Raw genomic sequence first — 24,745 nt, forward strand, 5'->3', positions numbered from 1 at the left:
CCCATATGGAATGTTCACAAAGAAACATTTTGTCCTATTACATGTGTGTTTCTGTCAGACCGACACAGACTGAATTAAATTTTTTCTGAGCAGCATTTGCTTATATATTTTGTGGTTCTGCTTTTCTCACATAGACCTGATTGCATAAGCATTCACTGGTGCACCTACAGTATTTATAATGCGTTATAGACAACTTGACACAGATGGTTGCAGAATGCTTAAGAGTCCTCATTCAGAGACTTGGTATAACTTTTTTAAACATCTGACTTTTTGAATTGTGCTTGTTTTAGAGAGTGGTAACTCTAGACAAAAATGGCACATTTTAGAGTTTTTCAGGATTACCATTCTTTTTTGATATCTACTTACTATTGATACTTTTCTAACCTAGGTATTTCATTATCTTGAACTTGTTCTGCCCCACCCAGACCCTCTCATGTTTTTGTTTTCCTTCCTTTTTCCCCATTGAAACTTCTCTGTTCTGTATTTCTTCAATCAAGTGTCTACATCTATCACTACTACTTCTAATGATAATCCCCTTTGCTTATATGCAAAATGCTTCTTTATGTGTATTTTACCAGAAGGATTCATACTAAATAAAGGGGGTTAAGAGGGAATCTTAGATAATAATCAGTGCATTAAATTGAAGCCTTCAGATGGCAGTTCATGTTTATTTTTTTCATTTGTTGCCAGCACCTGTCTTTTAACTACAAATAGATCAAAATCAACCCATGGTGCTTATTTTGAAAGCATAGAAGGCTTGTTAGGAGAGGGGAATTTTTTTAAACCAGCCATCTAAAATGATTCTGACAATTTGAGAGCCAGTCAAATTTATTAGTGTCTATAATAGTTGGAGTTTAAGTTCAATGAGAAAATACTGCAGAGAAAGCTGACTTTTGTTGCTTCGCAGATCACAGATCAGCCATTGAAAAAGTTGCATGCATACAAACTATACTGTAAACTCTGAAGATAGGTTTCACAACATAAGAATTCAGAACAGTAGTTTTCAACTAGGCACCGCAATTACCTTGTTTAGTTTCCTGTCACTGATGTAACACATTACCACAAACTTAGTGGCTTAAAACAGTGCAGATGTATTATTATCTTTCAAGGCATCAGCATGACCATGTTCCTTCTGGAGCTCCATGGGAAAATCCAATTTGGTTTTTTTTTTTTTTTTTTTTTTTTTTTTTGACTTTTTTTGACTTTTTTTGTAAAGGCAGCCCACATTCCTTAGTTCATGGCTCTTTTCCATCTTCAAAGCCAGCAATGGCCAATTGAGTTGTTTTCATGCTGTATCACTCTGATACTGACTCTCCTGCCTGTCTCATTCACTTATAGGTCTGTGTGATTACATTGGCCCTCCCAGAAAATCCAGAATGACCTACCATCTCAAAGTCAACTTATTGGCAACCTTAATTCCCTTTTGCCACATAATGTTACATATTCATTGGTTCTGTGGATTAGGACCTAGACACCTTTTGGGGGCTGTTTTTCTGTGTACCACCTCACTTACAGAACCTGTGGGAGGAGGGAGGTGACTCAGATACTCATGTCTCACCCCAACCCTATCAAATTGCAGAGGAACAGGAGGGCAGGGCGATGGCACTCATAGAGGCCATTTCCATGAAGAGCAGAACCGAGGACCACACCCAGACTTGTATTCTCTGATCATGATGTTGATTGTACCATGGGGATCACTCACTAGTCTTAGAGTTCAAATGCAGCCCTGCTGTGGAGATTATGGCCATCTGCCTAATGAAGGAATTCGTATTTGAGGTGGTTCTGCTTAACTACAGTTAAGGAAATTAAGAGAAATTTGAAATTTTCACATCAGTCATATTAAATAAAGTTTCCTGTCTTCCTAGTACTGTCTCTTTGATGCTTCAAGTTAGAAAATTTAACACTTATATTTCAAAATTTTTACCAATTTTTACTTACTCTACTTTAGAATCAGAATTATAATAGCATTTCTTTTTTTTTTTTTTGAGACGGAGTCTGGCTCTGCCGTCCAGGCTGAACTGCAATGGTGCGGTCTCGGCTCACTGCAACCTCCGCCTCCCGGGTTCAAGCGATTCTCCTGCCTCAGCCTCCCATGTAGCTGGATTACAGGTGTGCACTAGCACGCCCAGCTAATTTTTGTATTTTTAGTAGAGACGAGGTTTCACCGTGTTGGCCAGGCTGGTCTCAAACTGCTGACCTCATGATCCGCCCGCCTCGGCCTCCCAAAGTGCTGGGATTACAGGCATGAGCCACTGTGCCCGGCCTATAATAGCATTTCTTAGTGAAACATTTATCTCAAGATAATGGAGATATAAATCTCAAATGAAATGAATTTTTATCCAGATGTTTTAAAATATTTTAAAGTATTTATTTACCATCAAATACAATTATAGGCACAGATAACTAACGGGTGCTATTAAGGTAGTAGAGAATTTAAAAGTTATTTACGTTTTTCAAAAATCATGCAAAAACATGATTCACATACTGTGATTATTTACCTGGCTAATTCTTTTTTGTTTGGCATGAAATTATTGTTGTCTAGGCTTAGCACTTTGTTCCATGGGATACAAGACTATATGTAAAGTTAGTGTGAAAATTAAATTATAACATGTCAAATGGAATGTGATTAAGATCATAATGGGCTGGAGTAGGGTCAGGAAGAGTTGAATAAATAAATTGGGACTTGAACTGAGCATTGCATTTTGGGTAGTAATTAATATTTAACTAAATATGATTTATGATGGTAGATCACAAGTAAATAATGATTTACTGTGATTTAAGTAAATCATAGAATAAACAAGTGAGTACTGTGTGCCAGACTGGCAAAAAGTAAGGGGAACACTAAAATTTAGGATTAAAATACAGTGTGTCAGTGTGTTTAGAGGGCTGTACCTTTAGATGTTTTAAAGGCTTATTTTTTCATCAAAGTGTTACAGGTCTCTGAAATCTTGTTCTTAAAATGAAGGGACACTTTTCTGAAAAGACCCTACACAAGAAGAGATGGAAAATTGTTTCATATCATATGATTATTTCCCTGGCTAGTTCTTTTTTTCATAGATTACTGTCTATCAGACTTTGTGCCTTAAACCAAATGGGTGACTTCATTTTTCCCCTCCCTGGGAGCTAAGTATGGAAAGGAACGCCAAGTGTCCACTGCTGTCTCCTAGTGGACTAAACTAAAATGAGAGGAACAGTGGGAAGAAATAGATTAATAAAGACTACAGAAGAGGAGCTAAGAGAATTTGCCATAAATTGGACAGAGAGTTCACGCAAGCAAACCTCAGTAGATTGTAGAACTACATTCATGCCGTGGGAAATCTCGGAATGACTTAGCTATGACTTCTTTCCTGTTGGCATGGTGTCTTTTTCAGTAAACTCTTAAGGAAAACAAGCAAAAAGTACTACAACTTGATGATAAGGTGGGTGGGCAATATCCTGTATAGAAATGAAACTATGTTCTGGAAGAGTTGGATTTATTTCTGGACACCGACCTTTTTAAAAGCAATGCATCATTCTCCATCCAACAAATGCTGCCATAGCCAATAATATGTTGGCTTGTCCATTTTCGGCTTGTAGTACAAAATAAATGAAAGCCAAGGCCATTACAATTGGGAGGGAAAGAGGACTATTATTTAAAAGGCTTTTAAATGATGTCACTATATATTCTTTTAACAACAACCTCTAAAAGCCTTTGAAAAAATAGTCCCTTCCTCCCTCAGTTGTTAACAAAGACCATACTGGGGACTGCTCTTTAAAAGGCTGTTAAATGGTGATACTATATTTTTTAACATCAGCATCATTTAGAAACCTTTTAGAGAACAGTTCTCTTCACCCACAACTAACAGAGGAGGGAAAAACAAATGTGGGGGAAGGGATTACTTTTTTAAAGGCCTTTGGATGGTACTACCAATAAATACAGCAATATTGTTATAAAAGCCTTTTTCCAATGATGATTCAGCTTTTTGATATGTACTTTTAACCTCATGACCCTGTGTTATCTGACAGATTGGTGTTTTAACATTGCCTGAAAACTCAATTTACTAATAATCCCAATAATGTCTTTTATTGAACTTTCTGCAGTTTAAAAATCAATTTCACATATATGGCCTCATTTGATCCTCACGACAAGTCAGTGAAACAGACAGGATGTGTTTAATTAGCCCCATTTTACAGAAGAGGAAAACAGAAGCTCTGAGGTTGTGATTTAGCTAAGGTCTCACCATTTAATATGTGGCTGAGTTCAAACTATAACCGAGATTGTTTGACATCTGGTCTCATACCCCCTGCAGTTTTCCGGGGTTACCTTCATTGCTTTTTTTAAAAGGTGGTATTCATCATCAGTCTTTTCAACATGTCCAAATACTGAGTTAATTCCTTACAATTAGTATAAAAGTGGGATTCTGTCATTTCGGTACTGAAGATAGGTATCTAGTAGAAATTTTATTAACAAATAATCCTGAGGAAGTAAAGAAGTGTAAACTATCGTCTCCAGGTGTGCTTGTCCCCTGTGATGTGGCATTCAGACTTTGCCTGAGACTCCTTTGCCTTATGCTGTATCCTTATAAAATCATCACTTGAAATCCACTTTCAGACATGCGGTTTATTAAATAACTGATATTTTAAAGACACTTCTAATCTCATTTTATGGATTTGTTTTTAAAAGTTGTTTGTTAAGGATGCCGATTATAATTAAGACCACATTCACCGGGCGCGGTGGCTCAAGCCTGTAATCCCAGCACTTTGGGAGGCCGAGATGGGCGGATCACTAGGTCAGGAGATCGAGACCATCCTGGCTAACACGGTGAAACCCCGTCTCTACTAAAAAATACAAAAAACTAGCCAGGCGAGGTGGCGGGCGCCTGTAGTCCCAGCTACTCAGGAGGCTGAGACAGGAGAATGGCCCGAACCCGGGAGGCGGAGCTTGCAGTGAGCTGAGATCCGGCCACTGCACTCCAGCCTGGGCGACAGAGCGAGACTCCGTCTCAAAAAAAAAAAAAAAAAAAAGACCACATTCAAAAATGTTTCCTCAACTGTCATTAATCTTTGGAAAGAAATAATAAATGCTAGTTCTTTCCACTTTGTGTAGTTCCCTGAAAGAGAGAAAACTCCCCACAAGCTTGCGTGACTAACCTTTACTTTCCTTTATCATAAGGAACATTTTGTGTTTATTGGAAAAGGAATTATAGCTTATTGCTTGACAGAAATGACACTGAAGAATATTATATTTCAGTCTTAGCTCTGCCACTATTTTTTCTCTTATGCTAATAAACATTGTCTTTAATAATAATTAAAGAAGGAGACTTTCACCAGCAACACACTCTCACATGCAGTGTTGCACTGACTCCTCAAAAGAATCCTATCAATTAGGTACAAATACAAGCACAGAGAAGTTAAATGATTTTCTTCTCATCAAATAGCTTGAAGGCCTTCTAACTTAAAATCCAGTGTTTTCCTTCGTACTACTGCCAGCTGTAATTCTGCCCCACGAGAAGGAAACTAACCATTCTTACTTCGGAAGAAAAGTGCTTCGTCCTTCATATGTTAAAAATAGGTATAGCCTGAGAAGACCTGGCCAGTGCCACAGTGCAAGAGTGAGGCTCAAGCCCAGGACTTGACCCGAAAGCCATGCAGCCAGGTGCCTTTGCCATGAAGAAAACCAGGCCTTGTGTAGTAAATCACGTTCTCTCCATTCCCACCTCCTCACTGAAAATTTTAAAATACTACACACAGATCAAGGGGAATAATGTTTATATAAGCGAGTGTGTGTGTGTGTGTGTGTGTGTGTGTGTGTGTGTGTGTGTGTGTGTCCTGTCCTATCATTTCAGGGAACCCATTTCCCCATCCTTGCCCTGCATCAGGAAATTCTCGGCAACTTGTGGTACCTGGAACTGGCATCTAGGATGTATAAGGATCCTTTTCCCTTCTGTCAGATTCGAAGAAAGCATCTGTAGTTTAAAATCACTATACCCATAATAAAATTCCCTTTCCAATTTGTATGTCTACTAAGACATACTTCTTTCCTTCTCTCCAGGACCTCTCCTAGGGGACATCCACATCCTTCATCAAGGGGGATCCATGTCCCTAAGTCCCAATTCACTCAAATGCAAGGCAACACAGCCAGCTTTTAGAGGCCACAGTCCCATCTCTGAGATATGTAGAGCAGCTTACGGTTTCCCTCATACACTTTTGTAAGGTTCATGGCCTAGCTTTTCTCTGAGAATCTCCATTTGGATCTTGAAGTCCTTTTGTAAATCTGTTCAGTATGGCCTCATTCATAATGGCTGATAATTCTGTCTTTGACTAAATCATTGTTACTACCAAGATTGTTTGTGTGAAGCTCAGCTGTTCCTTTTAGGCCATTCTGTTTTCATCCTCATCTTCCTTCCTTTTATGGGGCCCATTCCATCTTCCTATTCCCTCTTCCCTTCCTTGTCATTCTTATATTTGGATCTCTTAATCACTTATCCATATTCAGTGAAGATCTTAGTATTTCATACATAATCTCTCTGGCCCACCATCATCTTGGGGAACTGCAGTGTTCATATTCATAACCTGTGCAACATGTAACCTCACAGTGTCTTGATCTGTTCAATTCTAATAACTTCACCTGCACTGAACTTCAGTTTCTCATCCTTTCAATTCTGAAATCTTACTCCCTTACTTGTGCCTATCATGCTCCTCAGGCCCTTCATGCCTCCAGCTGTTTATATTTAGCCTAGATTTAAAACAACCCTGAAAGATAGGTGCTAGTGTCCCCATTTCACAGACTTGAAAATTGAGATCCCCTCAGCTTAAGTAACTTTTCTGGTGTTACAGGGCTAGTAAGACATGCCCTATGTATAAAACCAATTTCAGCTCAAATCTGTTTAGTTTCAAAGCCCTGCGTTTCCCACCACACCTCACTGCTGAGTATATGAAGGAGTTATACAACTCCAAGAGAATTGTTTTGTATAGCAGTTTATGGTACAGCTCAGAGTATAATGAATCTAATGACGGGGGCAAATTAGAGAGACCTTGTATAGTATAAGCAAGAGAAGTCATAAGGGAGCAAAAGATGGGAAGGGACACCAAATTGTTATGGTTACCTGAGGGGGACTTTTCTTTCCTTCTTTTTTTTTTTTTTTTTTGAGACAGAGTCTTGCTCTGTCGCCCGGCTGGAGTACAATGGTGCGATCTCAGCTCACTGCAACCTCTGCCTCCCGGGTTCAAATGATTCTCCTGCCTCAGCCTCCTGAGTCGCTGGGATTTCAGGCGTGCACCACTACGCCCAGCTAATTTTTGTATTTTTAGTAGAGATGGGGTTTCACCATATTGGTCAGGCTGGTCTCGAACTCCTGAGCTCGTGATCTACCTGCCTTGGTCTCCCAAAGTGCTGGGATTACAGGCGTGAGCCGCTGCGCCCGTCTGGGACTTTACTTTTCTTACATTTTCATACTATTTAAATTATTTTCAATAAACATGTAATACTTTTGTAATTAGAAAAGATTTTAAAATATCTTCAGTGTTAATGAAGACTTGAATTGAGCTGGTGGTAGAGGGACAGAAAAGAGGAAATGAATGCAGGAGACAGTGAATTTGTTTTCTAATTAATGTGAGGATGTCAAAGATAATGCCAAAGTTCTGAGCTTGGTTATAATGGGAGAAGACCACTAGCATTTTCTTTTTTATATTATGTTGTTGATCTTGTGAATGAAAAAGCATTAGAACTACTAAGATCACGTAATTATCACATCTGTCAAATCATAGCTTCACAATGCATACTTGTTTTGGGCTTCTGTAAAATGCTCTGGGTTCTAATGAAATTTGTTATAACCAGTTACTGAGAACTTCACGCTGAACACTTTACAAATCAAATTCAGTTTGTTTTTATTAGTACTCTTAAACCAAAAGTCAGAAAAGAAATATAAAAGGAATAGGAGAACATATCTATGAATAGTATAACATATCTGTATTCATGGTTCTGGTTCTGGTACTATTGGCCGTGTACATGATAAATAAAAAAATATAGACAGCATTCTGGCTTTCAGATGTATAAAAAAGCAGTAAATGTATTGATAGTGAAGTTTATTGATCTGTCTTTGGGGAGGGGAAAGAATGGGATATTAATTTCCTTATCTCAAAACCATTGTAAATTGAATATATTCTATACCAGGGATCGGCAAACATTTTTTGTAAAGGGCCAGGTAGTAAAGATGTTCAGCTTTACAGGCCACAACCACTCAACCCTGCCATTTTAATGCAACAGCAGCCACAGATAATACATAAATAAATGAGTGTGTCTGTGTTCCAATAAAGCTTTATTTATAGATACTAAAGTGAATTTCATATCATTTTAATGTTACAGTCATATTGCTTTTGATTTTTCAACCATTTAGAAATATAAAAGTCATTATTAGTGAACAGGCATTGCAAAACTAGGCGGTGGACCAGATTTGGCCTACAAACATGGTTTGCTGGTGCCTGCTTAATACCAAGCATGAATTAAGATGCTCATTAAATATTTGTTCATTATGTGTTCAAGTATTTCCACAAATATATTTTTAATATATATTATTACCAAAATAAGAGGTGAGAAAGTCTCATGTGTTTTATAATGTATACTGATTACTAAAATAAAATATGAGAAATTATCATAAATTTCTATATCAAAATTTATATGCATAAGGAAGAAGTTATCTTTAGTATTAAAAACTATTTATTTGAAGTAATATTTGCTGGAAGATTCAAATATATTTCTTTGAGTCTGTGCTTATATGTAAGAGTTAAGCAAATTTGCCCTTTACTTTTGCTAATCCTATACTAGGTCAATACTAGGTTAATGCTAGCCTCAATGAAATGGATTGGAGGTAAAATCAAGACCCACTTTCTACAGTTTATAGGATAAATAAGACAATACTGTGACTTTATGCATTACGGATCTTATCAATTGAGACATACATTGGTTTTAAAAGTACTACTGTTAAAGATGAAGCTGTGCCTCTGTTTATAGCTATTTTCTTACCTCATCATTTTTATAAATTATATATCTAAATAGATACTGATGTAAAGTAAGCCACACAAAACTAGATACAAAAAGCATTTTATATACTGCAGATTTTCATATTTTTGAAATTCAAAAACAGAATGGATTGATAATACTTAATGACTGACTAAATGTGGATTAAAGCATAAAAGGCTGGAAAACATTGTTTTCATAAAGCTTTACATGGAAATGTCATCTTTGAAATAGTAATGTGGATGCTGAACAAGGTTTATTCTAAGGCACTTACTTGATATTCCATGTTTTATTTTTCAAATCTCATTTTAAATTTTATAATTCAATCATTTTGAACAGCTACGTTCAAAAGAAGTTTTACAACTTTAATCTTAATAATCTCAAAAAAAAAGCAGACATGCTATGTCATAAAATAACTATTAGTGACTAGTTTGTATCCTATAAATCTAACTTGAGTTGATAATATGGTCCATTACCAGCTAACTGCACAGAGTATTTTTCATTTTACACTCTTCAGTTACTTTTTAGTGAAGTGTTAAAAAATATGAAGCTTTTCTCCTCTCTAAAATTGCACGCTGTCTGTCTGTTATTAGGGAGATAACAGCTCTTATAAATGTTTCAGTAAGCGCTAAGTAGACAGTTATGTGCACTCTCATTCCACGCTTATTTGCTTACTGTAATAAACTGATAAAATATGTGTGGTTTGTCTCTGTGTATCTACAGGCATCATGAGTCACATAGATTTCCTTTAGAAATAATGTTGTGTCTGCAGAATTGATTGCTTATTTTCATAAACCATCTAAAGGTACACAAACGACTTTTATTATTTAAACATATGCTGTGTAAAGATTTGTAGAGGATTATCTCATTGTTGCTTGATGCTTTTTGTTCTGTTAACTCTTGGGAGAGGCTTGTTATTTTACAGTTCCTGTAGTTACTGAACTAATTACTTCCTCAGGAGCCATAGTGAAGATGACCCATATCATTTGCTTATAATGCAGCTAAGTTTTTAATTCTTTGAACATTGGTCGTTAAACAATTAAAACTAATGTTTTCAAACATTGTCTTTCATACTATCCTGTTTATACAAGTTTTAATAAAATAATACACTTAAAAGTAGACATTTCAAGAATTAGTGTTTGTATTGTAGAAGTCCCTCAATAAGCTGTTCTTTGTGCATTTAAGAAATGTAGGCCGGGCGTGGTGACTCGCGCCTGTAATCCCAAAACTTTGGGAGGCCGAGGCGGGTGGATCACCTGAGGTAGGGTGTTCGAGACCAGCCTGGCCAACCTGGGGAAACCCCAACTCTACTAAAAGTACAAATATCAGCCGGGTGTGGTCGCGAGCGCCTGTAATCCCAGCTACTTGGGAGGCTGAGTAACGAGAATTGCTTGAACCCGGGCGGCGGACGTTGTAGTGAAACGAGATTGTGCCACTGCACTCCTACATGGGCGACAAGAGTGAGACTCCATCTCAAAAAAAAAAAAAGAAATGTACTTTTTTTTTCACAATTGTATGTAATAGAAAATTCAAGTTATATCCTAAAACCAACAAATATTAAAATAGAAGATCTCCACATATCACCACAGTGTGTTCCTATAAGGCTGTAGTATTTTTAAGGACACTGTTATAATTGAGCACTCAGTGTTAAATAAAGTGTAGTTATGACCAACACTCAAGGTATATTATTTGCAAATTTCCATAAGCATTTAAAATAGTAAAATTATGCTTTGAGTTCTGAGAAAGGGTAAAATTAGGTTTTATACATTGAGCATAAAAATGAGAAGTAGATGGGAAGACAGGCAATAAACATAACAAACAAATTGTATATTGTGTTAGAGAAGGTATTAAGTGTCTATACAAAAGGAAAAAGGAAAGCAGAAGGAAGGGATGCAAATGGGTTAAACCTCACTAAGAAGGTAATATCTGAGGAGACATTCTAGAACTGAGCTGTGTGGGTCTCTGGAGAAAGTGCCTTCCAGGTGGAGGGTACAAGGGAATAACCTATAGTGGGACCGTTACGAGTATGCAAAAAGAATAGCAAGGAAGTCAGGGTGATGAGTAGAATAAACAGTGAATTCAAGAGTAATAGAAAATGAGATCAAGGAAATGGAACAGGGATCCTGGCCATTGGCAGGTTTTGAGCAGAGGGGTAACATGATGTAACTTTTTTTTTCTTCAAACTTTTATTTTAGGTTCGGGGTACACGTGCAGGTTTGTTTTATAGGTAAACTCATGTCACGGAGTTTGGTGTACAAATTATTTCATCACCCCAGTGCATGATGTAACTTTGACTGATACATTCTAGCTACTGTGTTCAGGATAGACTAACAGCAATTCAGTCTATGTTCGATAGGATGCAGGGGTAGGAGCAAGGAAACCAATTAGGAAGCTCTTGGAATAATCCGGATAATAGATGGTGGTGGCTCAGACCAGGCTGGTAACAGTGGTAGTAGTGAGAAATAGCCAGATTAATTCATTAAAATAACTGGGTTTTCATCCATAATGACTCCCTCAGGTGTCAGCTATGACTTTTGTGTTCTTCTAGTCCACTGAGCCTGCTTCTGTCATGGCATTTATCACACTAGTTGATTTACTTTGTTTTCCCAGGCTAAACAATAAACTTCTTGAGGACTAGGATACTTCATCTTTGTCTCTGTATCATACTCCTTAGCACAGGGCTGGTACAACTCATTGAATAAATGTTAGTTACATGAAAGCATGAATTACTACATTAATGGTGAGTAATGATTAATGATTAGTAGTTACTTTGTGTTTGAAATAACGGTGTTCCTATTGGACAGAGAGCTGTGAAATACCTAATTCTTGCACATTACCACCTTTCTCCCCAAGATGCCCAAGGGATACATAGGGTCAGAGGACAAATAAAGGCAAAGTCGTACTTTGTTATTAGAGTGGACCTTGCTCTCTAACCACAATACAGAACTCCAGTGAGTTAGGATGGCCCACATCAAGGACTCAAGGTTCTTTTCTATTAAAGGTAGGATTAAGTAGCCTTGATCCAAAACAAATTGTTAGTTGAATCACATGAAATTGATAATTTTACTGTTTTTGACCTACACATATGGCAGATACATATGGGTCAGTCTAATCAAAAGCCTTACCTGAGTCTCTGATCTCCTGGTTCCATGTCTACCAGCACTTTAGAGATAGGGGGGCAAAGGGGCATTCTCCCATTACAAGCTTATTTCCCCTTCCAATTAATGTCCTGAAATCTGACTAATCCCAACCAGTAGTAGAATGGGGGAGATAGATGATAGAATCCCAATTTGAACTAGGTTAAGCAGTAAATAAATAAATAGGAAATTACAGCTAGAGTTCAGAGAAAACAGCTTCAACAAGGACACGAATGTGTCTGGGCCTCAAGAACCATCCAGATCAAAGTTACCAGCTAGTCTGTCTGTCTCTCATCTATGCTTTTCTTTGAAATATGCTTCATTATTTTTTTCTCACTGAACAATGTGGCAGGAAATGTGGCCACAGACAAAAATTAGAGTTTTAAATCTCAGAATGTTAACTGCTTGAGAGAGTCTGGCTCAGATTACTAGGTACCAAATCCGAAAATCCTAGGAAAGGAACTCATTGGGCCAAATTGTCCATCCCTGAACCAGTTAACTGCAGCCAGTCATGAGGAGGCATTAGAACTTGCCAGCTCCATCATGTGCTGAATGTGTCAAGGTTTCTAGAAAATAGTAGGGTGTGTTGGGCTGACAATCTCGTACATAACTACTATAGAGTAAAGAAGCGTTGGGGGCAAAGCTTCCTCAAAAGGCCAACCCGTAGTCTTGAATCAAATAAAAGCAATTCTGAAACAATGAATTCTTATTCTGCGTTGTCATTGGACTTACTCGACACTTTGTTGTCGGCTATCAGAACATTTCCTGATACTTCAGAAACCCACAGGAAAAATTAAAGTCATAGCATGGATTTTCACAAAGGAAAGCCAAAAGAAAAAAGTAACCTCTACTATGCAAAGTTATATTCTGATTAGTAAAGCCACTAGCCTGTATGGCACCATTGTGCAGATTCCAAAAAGTTTCCCTTGAATGTGAGCTGGATTTTAGCTCTTATCCACCCTTTCAGTCAGTTGTCACTGCACAGATGTATATGGTGGTCTGAGTGTTAGCTGTTTGAAATAAGTGGCTCTGGGAATTGTTAAATTATTATTATTTTTTTAATCAAGCATCAAGAACTATGAAGAGTCTGAGATGTTACCCTACTTACAGGCTAACTAATCTGCAACAATTTCATGAATGCTGGTAGAAGACACAAGACTCCTTGGTCAGAGACAAAGGACAGTTTGTTACAGCAGCAGCAGTAGCCAGAGTAGCATCATTTGCATCACTTCTCTGAGCCCCACGTGCTGAAGGCTAGGTGAAGCCTGCACATGCAATGTGTTGCTTTACAGGAGGCTAACCTGATCAGAGTAAACAGATAACCTAAAGAATGGGAGAAAATGTTTGCAATCTGTCCATCTGACAAAGTTCTAATATCTAGAATCTACAAGGAGCTTAAGCAAATTTACAAGAAAAAAATCAAACAGCCCCATCAAAAAATGGGCAAATGATATGAACAGACACTTCTCAAAAGAAGACATTTATGTGGCCAACAAACATATGAAAAAAAGCTCATCATCACTGGTCATTAGAGAAACGCAAATCAAAACCACAGTGAGATACCATCTTGAGCCAGTTAGAATGGTGATAATTAAAAAGTCAGGAAGCAACAGGATGCTGGAGAGGATGCGGAGAAATAGGAATGCTTTTACACTGTCGGTGAGAGTGTAACTTAGTTCAACCATTGTGAAGACAGTGTGGCAATTCCTCAAGGATCTAGAACCAAAAATACCATTTGACCCAGCAATCCCATTACTGGGTATATACCCAAAGGAATATAAATAATTCTATAAAGACACATGCACACATATATTTATTGCAGCTCTATATACAATAGCAAAGACCTGGAACCAACCCAAATGTCCATCCGTGATAGACTGGATAAAGAAAATGTGGCAAATATATACCGTGGAATACTATGCAGCCATAAAAAAGGATGAGTTCATGTCCTTTGCATGGACATGGATGAAGCTGGAAACCACCATTCTCAGCAAACTAACACAGGAACAGAAAACCAAACACCGCATGTTCTCACTCATAAGTGGGAGTTGAAGAATGAGAACACATGGACACAGGGAGGGGAACATCACATACCAGGGCCTGTCGGGGGTTTGGGGGCTAGGGGAGGGATAGCATTAGGAGAAATACCTAACATAGATGGCAGGTTGATGGGTGTAGCAAACCACCATGGCACGTGTATACCTATGTAACAAACCTACACATTCTGTGCATGTATCCCAGAACTTAAAAGTATTAAAAAAAAAAAAAAAATTCTAGGTTTTTATCAGAGGACTGTTAGCAAATCTATTCAGCCTTTGCCCCAGAGGGAGATTTTATCTTTCTAATCCTGGACAACAAACAAACAAGTCTATCACCTGCCCCAGAGGGAGGCATTACTCTGTCTTCCAAAGGCTGTTTGCTGTAGAAACATCTTTGAAAAGAGCTTCAGAAGCAAAGTTGCTAATGTTTCTGCTCAGAAGACATGGGACCTGTAGAGCCCTTTTTGGCACCAGGGACCCGTTTTGTGGAAGACAGTTTTTCCGTGGACCATTGGGAATACGGGGATGGTTCTGGATGAAACTGTTCCACCTCAGATCATCAGGCAGGCATTAGATGCTCATCAGGAGCGTGCTGCCTAGATCCCTTGCATGCACAGTTCACAATAGGGTTTGCACTCCCATGAGGATGTAATGCCACCGCTGATCTGACAGGAGGCAGAACTCAGGCGGTAATGCTTGCTCTCATCAGCCGCTTACCTCCTGCTGTGCGGCCGGATTCCTAACAGCCCATGCCCTGGTACAGGTCCATGGCCCGGGGACTGGGGACCCTCTGCTGTAGAGAATTGTTTCCAACAACAAGGGAAGGAATGTGGAATGGCAAGGATCGAACATTTGTGCCCTTAGATCAGGGGTCAGCAAACTTTTTTTGTAAAGGTACCAGATAGTAAATGTTTTAGGTATTACAACTACTCACCTCTGCCATCGTAGAGTAAAAAAGCAGTCAAGGACAGTATGTAAATGAATGAGTATGGTTGTGTTCCAGTGACATTTTTAAAAAATAGGCAGCAGGCCATATTTGGCTTGCGGGTTATAGTTTGCAACCTCTGGGCTACATCTATTGTGTTTAGACTTATTAAATCTTCCCTTTTTCTTAAACCCTCGTTTTCACAGCCCAAATCTAGATCACTTTATAATTAATTTATGTTTTACCTTTTTTTGCATCTAATAAATCATTGGTATCTATAAAATATGAAGTCAAGAACGCCATTTGCAATGTTGAGCATCCTAGAATATAAGCAGCCACGGATCTCATATATATTTCCAGATTATAGGTATCTGGTCTGATGTACCAAATATTGAACTAAAGCCTTATTATATATTAGTATTAATATAATACTGGATTAAATGTATTATATATGGAAGTAGTCAAAGGATTTATGGAACCCACTGGGTTTATTGAACAAAATATCACCTATGTATTTTATCTAGATGCTGGAGAAGGTTGGCTTAATATGACTTGTATAAACTTAGGAAACAAGGGTAAAAAAGTAATCAAACATTTTCTGTTTCTTTCTTTCTTTCTTTCTTTCTTTTTTTTTTTTGAGACGGAGCCTTGCTTCATCACCCAGGCTTGAGGACAGTGGCACCATCTCAGCTCACTGCAACCTCCGCTTCCTGGGTTCAAGCAGTCCTCCCACCTCAGCCTCCCAAGTATCCGGAATTACAGGTGCATGCCACCACGCCCATCTAATGTTTCCATTTTTAGTAAAGATGGGGTTTCACCATGTTGGCCAGGCTGGCCTCAGACTCCTGACCTCATGTGATCCACCCATCTTGGCCTCCCAAAGTGCTGGGATTACAGGCACAAGCCACCACACCTGGCTATGTTTTCATTTAGTACCTTTCTGTAGTTAAACAAGTATATATTATTACCATGAAGTGTCATTTATGATCCTGTTTATTGTGAAGGAGTGTGTAGACCTCTGGGAATTATCACAGATAACCTTTGGAGGTTATAAGGGAGGACCTTTTTAGATGGTGAATTCATTAGAGAATGCTTTTTACCTTGAACTTGGTTGAATGTGGAAAGAATGAGTGGAGAGAATTATACTATTTTTTTTTCTTTATTCATCCCTTAACATATTTTTTAACAATTATAATAAAGCTGTAGAATTTTGAGACAAAGTTGAAAAGATAAAATAAACGTTTGGACCATGTGTCCTAGGATTAGACTGAAAGAAAGAATCAGTGAGTCTGCCAAGACTTGATGGCTCTTAAATGACCAAAGGCGTACTTCTAAGCACCTTGTGTGATATCTATAGTACTAATTCCTGGCCACTGTGAACCTGACCTTTGTTTCTGTTCTCTAGTCCCACTCCTCTACCCTTGCCTTTCTCCAATTTTCAAATAGTCTTCCCTTTTACGTTACAATTTCGGCTTTCTTTCCCCCATATGTAGGCCAACTTTTTATGTATTTTCACAGAGATAAAGCTTGTTATACCAACATTTATTTAATGATTTGATGACAAATATGTTTGTGGAACAATGTAGAATAAAAGTAAGACGTGGTCACTGTCTCCAATATGCTTATAATTAAGGAAATAAACACGTAACACTGAAAAATATTAGCCAGATAAGAGCTTATATTTAAGGTTGATTATCATAGCCTCAGTATCATGGGAATTTATGGGGATAAAGAAGATTTTTGCTGAGTATAAATCTGTAACTATAAAATATATAGCTCTGGAGTCATCCCAGTGCAGCCTTGGTGCCATGTGCATGTTGGACAGTCCCAGCCCACCTTGATCTCTAGTACTTGTAGCCTTTTTCTTTCAAGATGCCTGAGAAAGTGCACGTGAAGAGGAAGAGGTGGAAACTTGCCTTTCAGGGAGATATTGCCCAACTCATGTCTCTCGTCATCAATACTTTCTATTCTAATGAGGAGATTTTCCTTCAGGAATTGATCTAATGTTTATGATGCATTTGACAAGATTTGCTGTGAGAGCCTTACAAACCCTTCCAAGTTGGACAATGGTAAAGAGCTGGAAATTGACATAATCCCCAACCCATGGTAATGGTTCCCAAATTAGGAGATCAGCCTTGGTCATGTCAATGCCTGTGTCTACCAAAGTCAGAGTGCATTCCCTGGTACTAAAGAATTTATGGAGGCTTTTCAGGGTGGTGCAGGTATCTCCATGTTTGGGCAATTTGGTGCTGCCTTTTTTTCTGCCTACCTTGTGGCAGAGAAAGTAGTTGTGATCACAAGGCACAACAATGATGAAGAGTATGCCTGGGAGTCTCCACTGGGGGTTCCTTCACTGTATGTGCTGACCATGGAGAGCCCATTGGCAGGGGTACCAAAGTGACCCTCCACCTTAAAGAAGACCAGACAGAGTACTTAGAAGAGAGGAAGGTCAAAGAAGTAGTGAAGAGCACTTCCAGTTCATAGGCTATCCCATTACCCTTTCTTTGGAGAAGGAAAGAGAGAAGAAAATCAGTGATGACAGGCAGAGGAAGAGAAAGGTGAGAAAGAAGAGGAAGATAGGCCAGGCACAAAGGCTCATGCCTGTAATCCCAGTACTTTGGGAGGCTGAGGTGGGCAGATCGCTTAAACTCAGGAGTTTGAGACCAGCCTAGCCAACATGGTGAAACACTGACTCTATAAAAAATACAAAAAATTAGGCGGGAATGGTGGTACGCAGCTTAGGTCCCAGCTACTTGTGGGGCTGAAGTGGGAGGATCCACCAGGGGGCGGAGGTTGCAGTGAACTGAGATCATACAACTGCACTCCAGCCTGGGTGACAGAGTATTACACCATCTCAAAACAAACAAACAACCAAAAAACAGAAGATAGAGATGATGAGAAAAAGTCCAAGATTGAAGATGTGGGTTCAGATGAAGAAGATGAGAACAGTAAGGATAAGAAAAAGAAAACCAACAAGATCAAGGAGAAATCATTGATTGGGAAGAATTAAACAAGACCAAGAACACTTGGATCAGAAATTCTGATGACATTCACCCAGGAGGAGTATAGAGAATTCTACAAGAGCTTCACCAGTGACTAGGAGGACCATTGGGCAGTCAAGCATTTCTTTGTGGAAGGTTGGTTGGAATTCAGAGCATTGCTATTCATCCCTTGTTTGGATCCCTTTGACTTCTTTGAGAATTAGAAGAAAAAAGAACAACAAACTCTGTGTCCATCATGTGTTCATCGTGGACAGCTGTGATGATATTGGAGTATCTCAACTTTAATCCTTGGTGTGGTTGACTTAGGATCTGCCCCTGAACATCTCTCAAGAAATGCTCCAACAGAGCAGAATCTTAACAGTCATCCACAAAAACATTGTTAAGAAGTGCCTTGAGCTGTTCTCTGAGCTGGCAGAAGACAGGGAGAATGGCAAGAAATTCAATGAGGCCTTATCTAAAAATCTAAAGCTTGGGCCAGTTGTGACGTCTCACCCTTGTAATCTCAGCACTTTGGGAGGCCAAGGCAGGAGGATTGCTGGAAGCCAGGAGTTTGATACCAGCCTGAGCTGCAAAGCAAGACACTATCACAACAAAAAATTTAAAAAGTTAACCCAGCATGGTGGTACACACCTGTAGTCCAAGTTACCTAAAAGGCTGAGGCAAGAGGATCACTTGAGCCCATGAGTTCCAGGCTGCAGTGAGCTATGATTGCACCACTGCACTCCAGCCTGGACGACAGAGTGAAACCCCTGTCTATAAAAATTCAATAAATAAAATTTTAGAATTTTAAAAATTAAAATCTAAAGCTTAGAATCCATAAAAACTCCACTAGCCAGCGACACGTGTCCTAGCTGCTGCAGTATCACACTTACCAGTCTGGAGATGAGATGACATCTGTGTCAAAATATGTCTCCTGCGTGAAAGAGACACAGAAATCCATCTATAGCGTCACTGGTCAGAGCAAAGAGCAGGTGGCCGGCTCTGTGTTTGTGGAGCAAGTGCAGAAGCGGGCCTTTGAATTAGTATATACAGCCAAGCCCGCTGATGAGTACTGCATGCAGAAGCTCAGGGAGTTTCATGGGAAAAGCCTGGTCTCAGTTACCGAGGAGAGTCTGGAGCTGCTTGAGTGAACTGAGATTGTGCCACTGCACTCCAGCCTGGCGACAGCGAGACTCCGTCTCAAAAAAAAAAAAAAAAAAAAAAAAGAAAGGAAAGAAAGAGAAGGGTTTTGAAAATAGTTTTCATTCAAGGAAAACCTAACCTTAGAAGTGAAAGTGATTTGAAAACTTAAAATATTAGATTGTTGTTATCATCATCAGAAGGCTTAAGTAGAATGAATAGGCCAGTAGCCCTATTATTTTATTTAATCAAAATTTTAAATTTAGCTAATTGTTTATTGTATTTTACAAACTAACTCTCCTATAAGTTTTTATGATTATTATTTTATTATTATTTTTAAAATTATTATTATTATTTTTTGAGACAGGATCTTGCTCTGTCACCCAGGCAAGAGTTCAATGACCTAATCATGGCCCACTGCAGCCTCAACTTCCTGAGCTCAAGCAATCCTCCCACCTCAGCCTCCTGAGTAGCCGGGACTACAGGCACATGCCACCACACCCAGCTAATTTTTTGCATTTTTTGTAGAGACAGGATCTCGCCATGTTGCCCAGGTTGGTTCTCAAACTCCTGGGCTCAAGCAATCCTCCTACCTCAGCCTCTCGAAGTGCTGGGATTAGAGGTGATGATTATTTTAAATTGCCCATTTTTTGTTGAGCTTTTGGAGAAAGAATATTATGTTTTAATGATGCTTAGAAGGCATGATGTATCATTTTGTATATATGATATTTAACTCGGATTTTTGTTGAACTTTAAATCATTACTATAATTGCTAAGTTTGTAATGTCATCAGGTGTACATGGCATAGTGAAAATGTTTAATAGGTTGATATATACTCTCAAAACTGTAATAGATAATTTAGTTGGGAGACCACAGTTGGCAGGAAAAAAATCTAAATCAAGCCTGTTTATTACAAATTGACTTTTTTTTTAATGCTTCCCCATGTCAGGTCAAGCCTAATATGCAATACTGATATTTTGAATGGTTTTAGAATGGACAGTGTTTCATTATTTAATATGCTGCCTATGATTTCAATCAAAATGAGATTGAGGGAAGAATTTAATTAAGAGTCTAATGTTCAATAGAAGGGTGAAAGATGATTAGCCAAGAAAATATTGGGAGGGGGAAACAAAGAAAGATTTGTTTTACCAAATAATTGAATTATATTGTAGGTCTATAAAAAATAAAACAATATGGTACTGGTTTAACAGGACAATCAAGGCCCAGAAATATCTCCTAGTACATAAATAATTAGAATTTTTGCATTTACAATCATTGAGGAAAGACTATTCATTAGCTTATGTAGGGACAATTAGTTCATGTATCTGGAGAAAAATAATTAAATATGGAGTCAATTTATCAAAATCAATCAATTCTATATGAATTAAAATTTGAAACCATCAAAGGACTGGAAGAAAATGTAAGTGAATAGTTAACTTGATCTCAAAGTAGAGATCTTTTCAATCATTAAGGCAAAGGAAGAAGCCACCTTATCCTGGGGGCCATGGTCTTCAGTTTGCAGAGAAAGAAAATAAAAACAAAAAGCCAGTTCAAAGAGTCAGGATTGGAAATGAAGGTCCAAGGTGTTCATTTTGGTAGTTGGCTAAAACACCCAAGAAAATCAATTGACAAACTGCTAAAACCAATAAGAAAGTTAGCAAGATGGCCAAATACAGAGGATCTAGGGAAAAAAACTAACAAAGTTTATAAATCCCTCCCCCTTCCCCGCAAAAAAAAAAAAAAAAAAAAAAAAAAAAAAAATGAGTATGTTTGTATTACTGAGATTATGCTCCTCTTATTAAGCTTATGTTGTAAAAAAAAAAAAGTAATATATGCTTGGAGGTTACAGAGAAATTTTTATACAGTTTTGAGGGCATTTACTTCTTTGTATCATTTCTGACTAATATCTATGTGTGTGATATCCTACTAATGTTTGTTATTGTAGTTCATATAATACTTTAGGGGAACCAAGAATTAAATGTCATAAATGTTTGTGTATTTTCTAGAAGAATAACTATATTCACTAACTCATCTTTTTTCTTTTTGCCATGTGTAATAGGTCAGTACTCCTGTATTTGTACCAACGAAAACTCACGTGCTGCTTCATCGAATGAGTGGAAAAGGACTTGCTGCCCATTATTTCTTTCCAAGACAGCCTTGCATTTTTGGTGATAAGATGGTCTCTATACAAATAACACTGAATAACACTACTGATCAAAAGATAGAAAATATCCACATAGGGGAAAAAAAGCTTCCTATAGGCCTGAAAATGCATGTTTTTAATCCAATAGGTAAATATTAATTCTCATTTAAAACCTTAACCATATTTGATCACTAAATATGTTCACTTTAAAAGTAAAGTAGAATACTTTTTAGTAAAATAGCAAAATAGAACATGATTGTATTGACAATTAGCATATTCAGTTTATATTTGCTTTTTCATGTTAAACTGAATTTATCATATAAGATAAACACATTTCTTTGCTCTTAGTGAATCAGGTCCCAGTAATAGTAATACCAGTAGTGATGGAAGGCTGGGTTTGCAGAGTCAAGATTGCCACCATGTTTTCCCTACCTGCGTCACCTTCCCCCATCTCTCCTCCTGGTCAGCTTCATTCCCTACGTAATTTTAGGTGGTTTATTGTGTCTTAAAAGCAAGAAAATCGCTCTGCATTTCTGAATGCAATACTTCTTGTATCTCAAGATCTTTTCCTGTTTCCCTTCACCTTCCCGTAAGTTGAAGAGTGAAGACTGAGAGGAGATAGACCAAGCTTGTCCAACCTGTGGCTCAGGACAGCTTTGAATGCAGCCTCCCACAAATTCATAGTTTCTTAAACATTATGAGATTTTTTTTGCGATTATTTTTTCTTTAGCTCATCAGCTATCATTAGTGTTAGTGTATTTTATGTGTGGCCCAAGACAGTTCTTCTTCCGCTGAGGCCCAGGGGAGCCAAAAGATTGCACACCCCTGATGTAGACTAGTCTGCTTATCTTCCTCTCCATGTATAGAATATACGGTAGCGCAGAGGGTATCACTGGTATTTATCCACATCTGATTTTTACATGTTTTCAATCTGTTGCCACCATTTAAAAATCAAGATGCTTTTACGTTTTAAAAAATGAGAAATCTCACTTTTCTTGGAGCAGAGCATAAAATATGGCAGTACCGGCCCTTTATCCCACATGCAGCAACCAGTGAGTAGGTGCTGAGCAGCGGCTGCCCTCAGCTTTGGCACGCGCTTTCCAGGTTGCTTCTGTGCCCACCGCATCCGGTTGTCTCTCCCACAAAGTGTCAGTGGCCATTTTTCATCCCCTTTGCGTTTTTAAAGTATTTTGCTAAAAATATACCCTTTAAACATTAAATGTAACAATTGTATGTCTTACTTTGAATTTGAATTAGTGTAATATTTAGAATGTCTATCTCTATTCTTTTTGGTTTTTGTAAGTGGAGATAGCCCTAAGGTTTAGTTGAGAGAATCTTCAGGCAAAACATCAATTAAAAGTAATAAAAGGTTTATGTCATTGTATCTTCCAAATGTTATAACCATAATGCTCCAGATAGCTCCTTTTTATAATACTTAAGATCAACAATGCCTTTTGACCAGGAGAAAGTAAAATTAGGTAATTGTGCCTTCTTTACTCATTGTTTCACATAACTCTTCCATTTTTCTTCATCTGAGCTCTTTGGCATTGTTGAATTTTCTCCTCTGGTTTTCATGAATCTTTCGGTAAAGAAAGTCATTTTGTGTGTGTGTTATATTTTTACACAAAGGAATAAAACAATTTTTGATAAAGCCTCGTAAAATTTTATAAGCAACCAGAGTAAAGAAAGTGGATTTAAAGTAAGCTGATTTCAAAATCCACTTAATTTTTTAAAATATTTGGATAATTAAGACACTATTTAAAGAACACAAAGTATCCTAATTTTTACTATGTAACGTATGAAGTTAATATATTGCCAGGGAATTATTGTGTTCTTTTTATTGCTTGTAATTCAACCTTTTTTACCTAGTTAAAAAAAAATTAGTTTAGTTTAGGAGGTGTCAAGCAGCAGATATATGAATTGTCTGAAGGTTGAAAATGTTATCCAAAGGTTAAAACAGTAGAACAGTATTAATTTTTCTTTGAGCTGGCATAATGAGTTGATGAGTTGACCTTTTGTTGGCCTATGTAGAATAGAAGAAATAAATATAATAAATTTCATAGTATGACCTTAACACAGAAATAAAATACGAATGTTTACCATTGCCTCAGTATTGGTTGTAGGCTTTTCTTTTTCATTCTTAGACAAATTTTTATGACTGTATGTTTCATTCATTTTGTTGGCATTTATTGAATGCCTTCAAGATACAGAGTTATTTCCTCTGCAGTATGTACTTGTATGTAACACCACCTAGATGACGCTATTATCAATAGATTGTAGGGTTAAGGAATATAATATGTCTAAATTAGTCCTCCAAAAACATTTTAAGAATGCAACAGAAAACAAATGCTGTGTTTTAGTGTTTTAGTAAAATAAGGGAGGTAAGCAATTTGTTTTATTTATTTTTAAGCATGTATACACGTTAAAGGAGTCCGCAGTTTTCTTGTTTGCCACCAATCTGGTTTTGTTTGTAATGTGCAATGACTTTTTTTCTCAATTTCACCCTGTGTTTGGCATGAAACTGTATTCCTTGCAAGAACATTAGGAATAATATTCCATTTTCCCCAAAGAGACCTAGTATATAGGAGGGTTTTTTTTAAGACACAAAGAATAGCCTTACACTCTCTGTACTATATTCAGTGGCTTTATGTCAGTGGTTGACAAATTTGAGTTCAGCTAAGATTTTAACAGTTACTGTACGACTGTTGCATCAAAGTAAATGGCATCCTATATGATTTCATGTGTTGATATTAATGGTGTGGTGTAACAGAGCCAGTGTTTTTCAGCCATTTCTACATAGCCATCTCAAATATATAGGAGCAAATCTAGAAATTGTATCTAAATATAGACACCTAATTGGGTACGCTTACCCAGTTTAGTCGGCTCCAAGTATTATAAAAATCCATTATTTGAATAATTTTATGCTGATCATTTTGCTCCTGAGGCATCTATATAATAAAACATGCCATTGATCGTGGACTGTCCCCCAGAATTAGCATGGCAGTAAGCTCACAGTTAATTATCTTAAGACTGAAGACAGTATCAAACAGTGTCAAAGAGTGCTATCAACAAAGCATCTTGAGAACTGTCACTTTGTCAAATGATATACAAAGATATATGATGAAGGGAGATCAAAATCATGAATGCCATCATGTTTTGGAGATGACAGAATTTGCTACTAATGTATCAGATAAAAACAAGACCAAACCCCAAAATAGTTATGGCACAGAAGGCATTAAGAATTCGTTAAAGAATAGGCTTGAGCAGTGTGTGACTGACAAAGCTGTAAACTGTTGACAGCACACAGCTTTATGAGAAATGAAAAAAATGTACATATCATTATAGCTATTTACCCTACAGTAAAGCCTATTTGCTAGAGATTTAG

The 24,745-nt window shown here is 37.7% G+C and overlaps 1 protein-coding gene and 1 pseudogene across 2 annotated transcripts in view; both read left to right on the top strand.

The window, feature by feature from the left end:
- The window catches only part of AP3B1 (adaptor related protein complex 3 subunit beta 1), a 294,984-nt gene that overhangs the window by 235,810 nt on the left and 34,429 nt on the right, over positions 1–24,745 (top strand). For both annotated transcript variants that reach the window (XM_050795644.1, XM_050795645.1), the window contains exon 23: positions 21,277–21,508. In XM_050795644.1, coding sequence (XP_050651601.1) covers positions 21,277–21,508 — 232 coding nt within the window. The remainder of the gene's footprint in view (positions 1–21,276; positions 21,509–24,745) is intronic.
- Positions 14,280–19,297, top strand: LOC126957613 (heat shock protein HSP 90-beta-like; annotated as a pseudogene).

This window comes from Macaca thibetana, chromosome 6 (assembly GCF_024542745.1).
Source record: "Macaca thibetana thibetana isolate TM-01 chromosome 6, ASM2454274v1, whole genome shotgun sequence".
NCBI lineage: Eukaryota > Metazoa > Chordata > Mammalia > Primates > Cercopithecidae > Macaca > Macaca thibetana.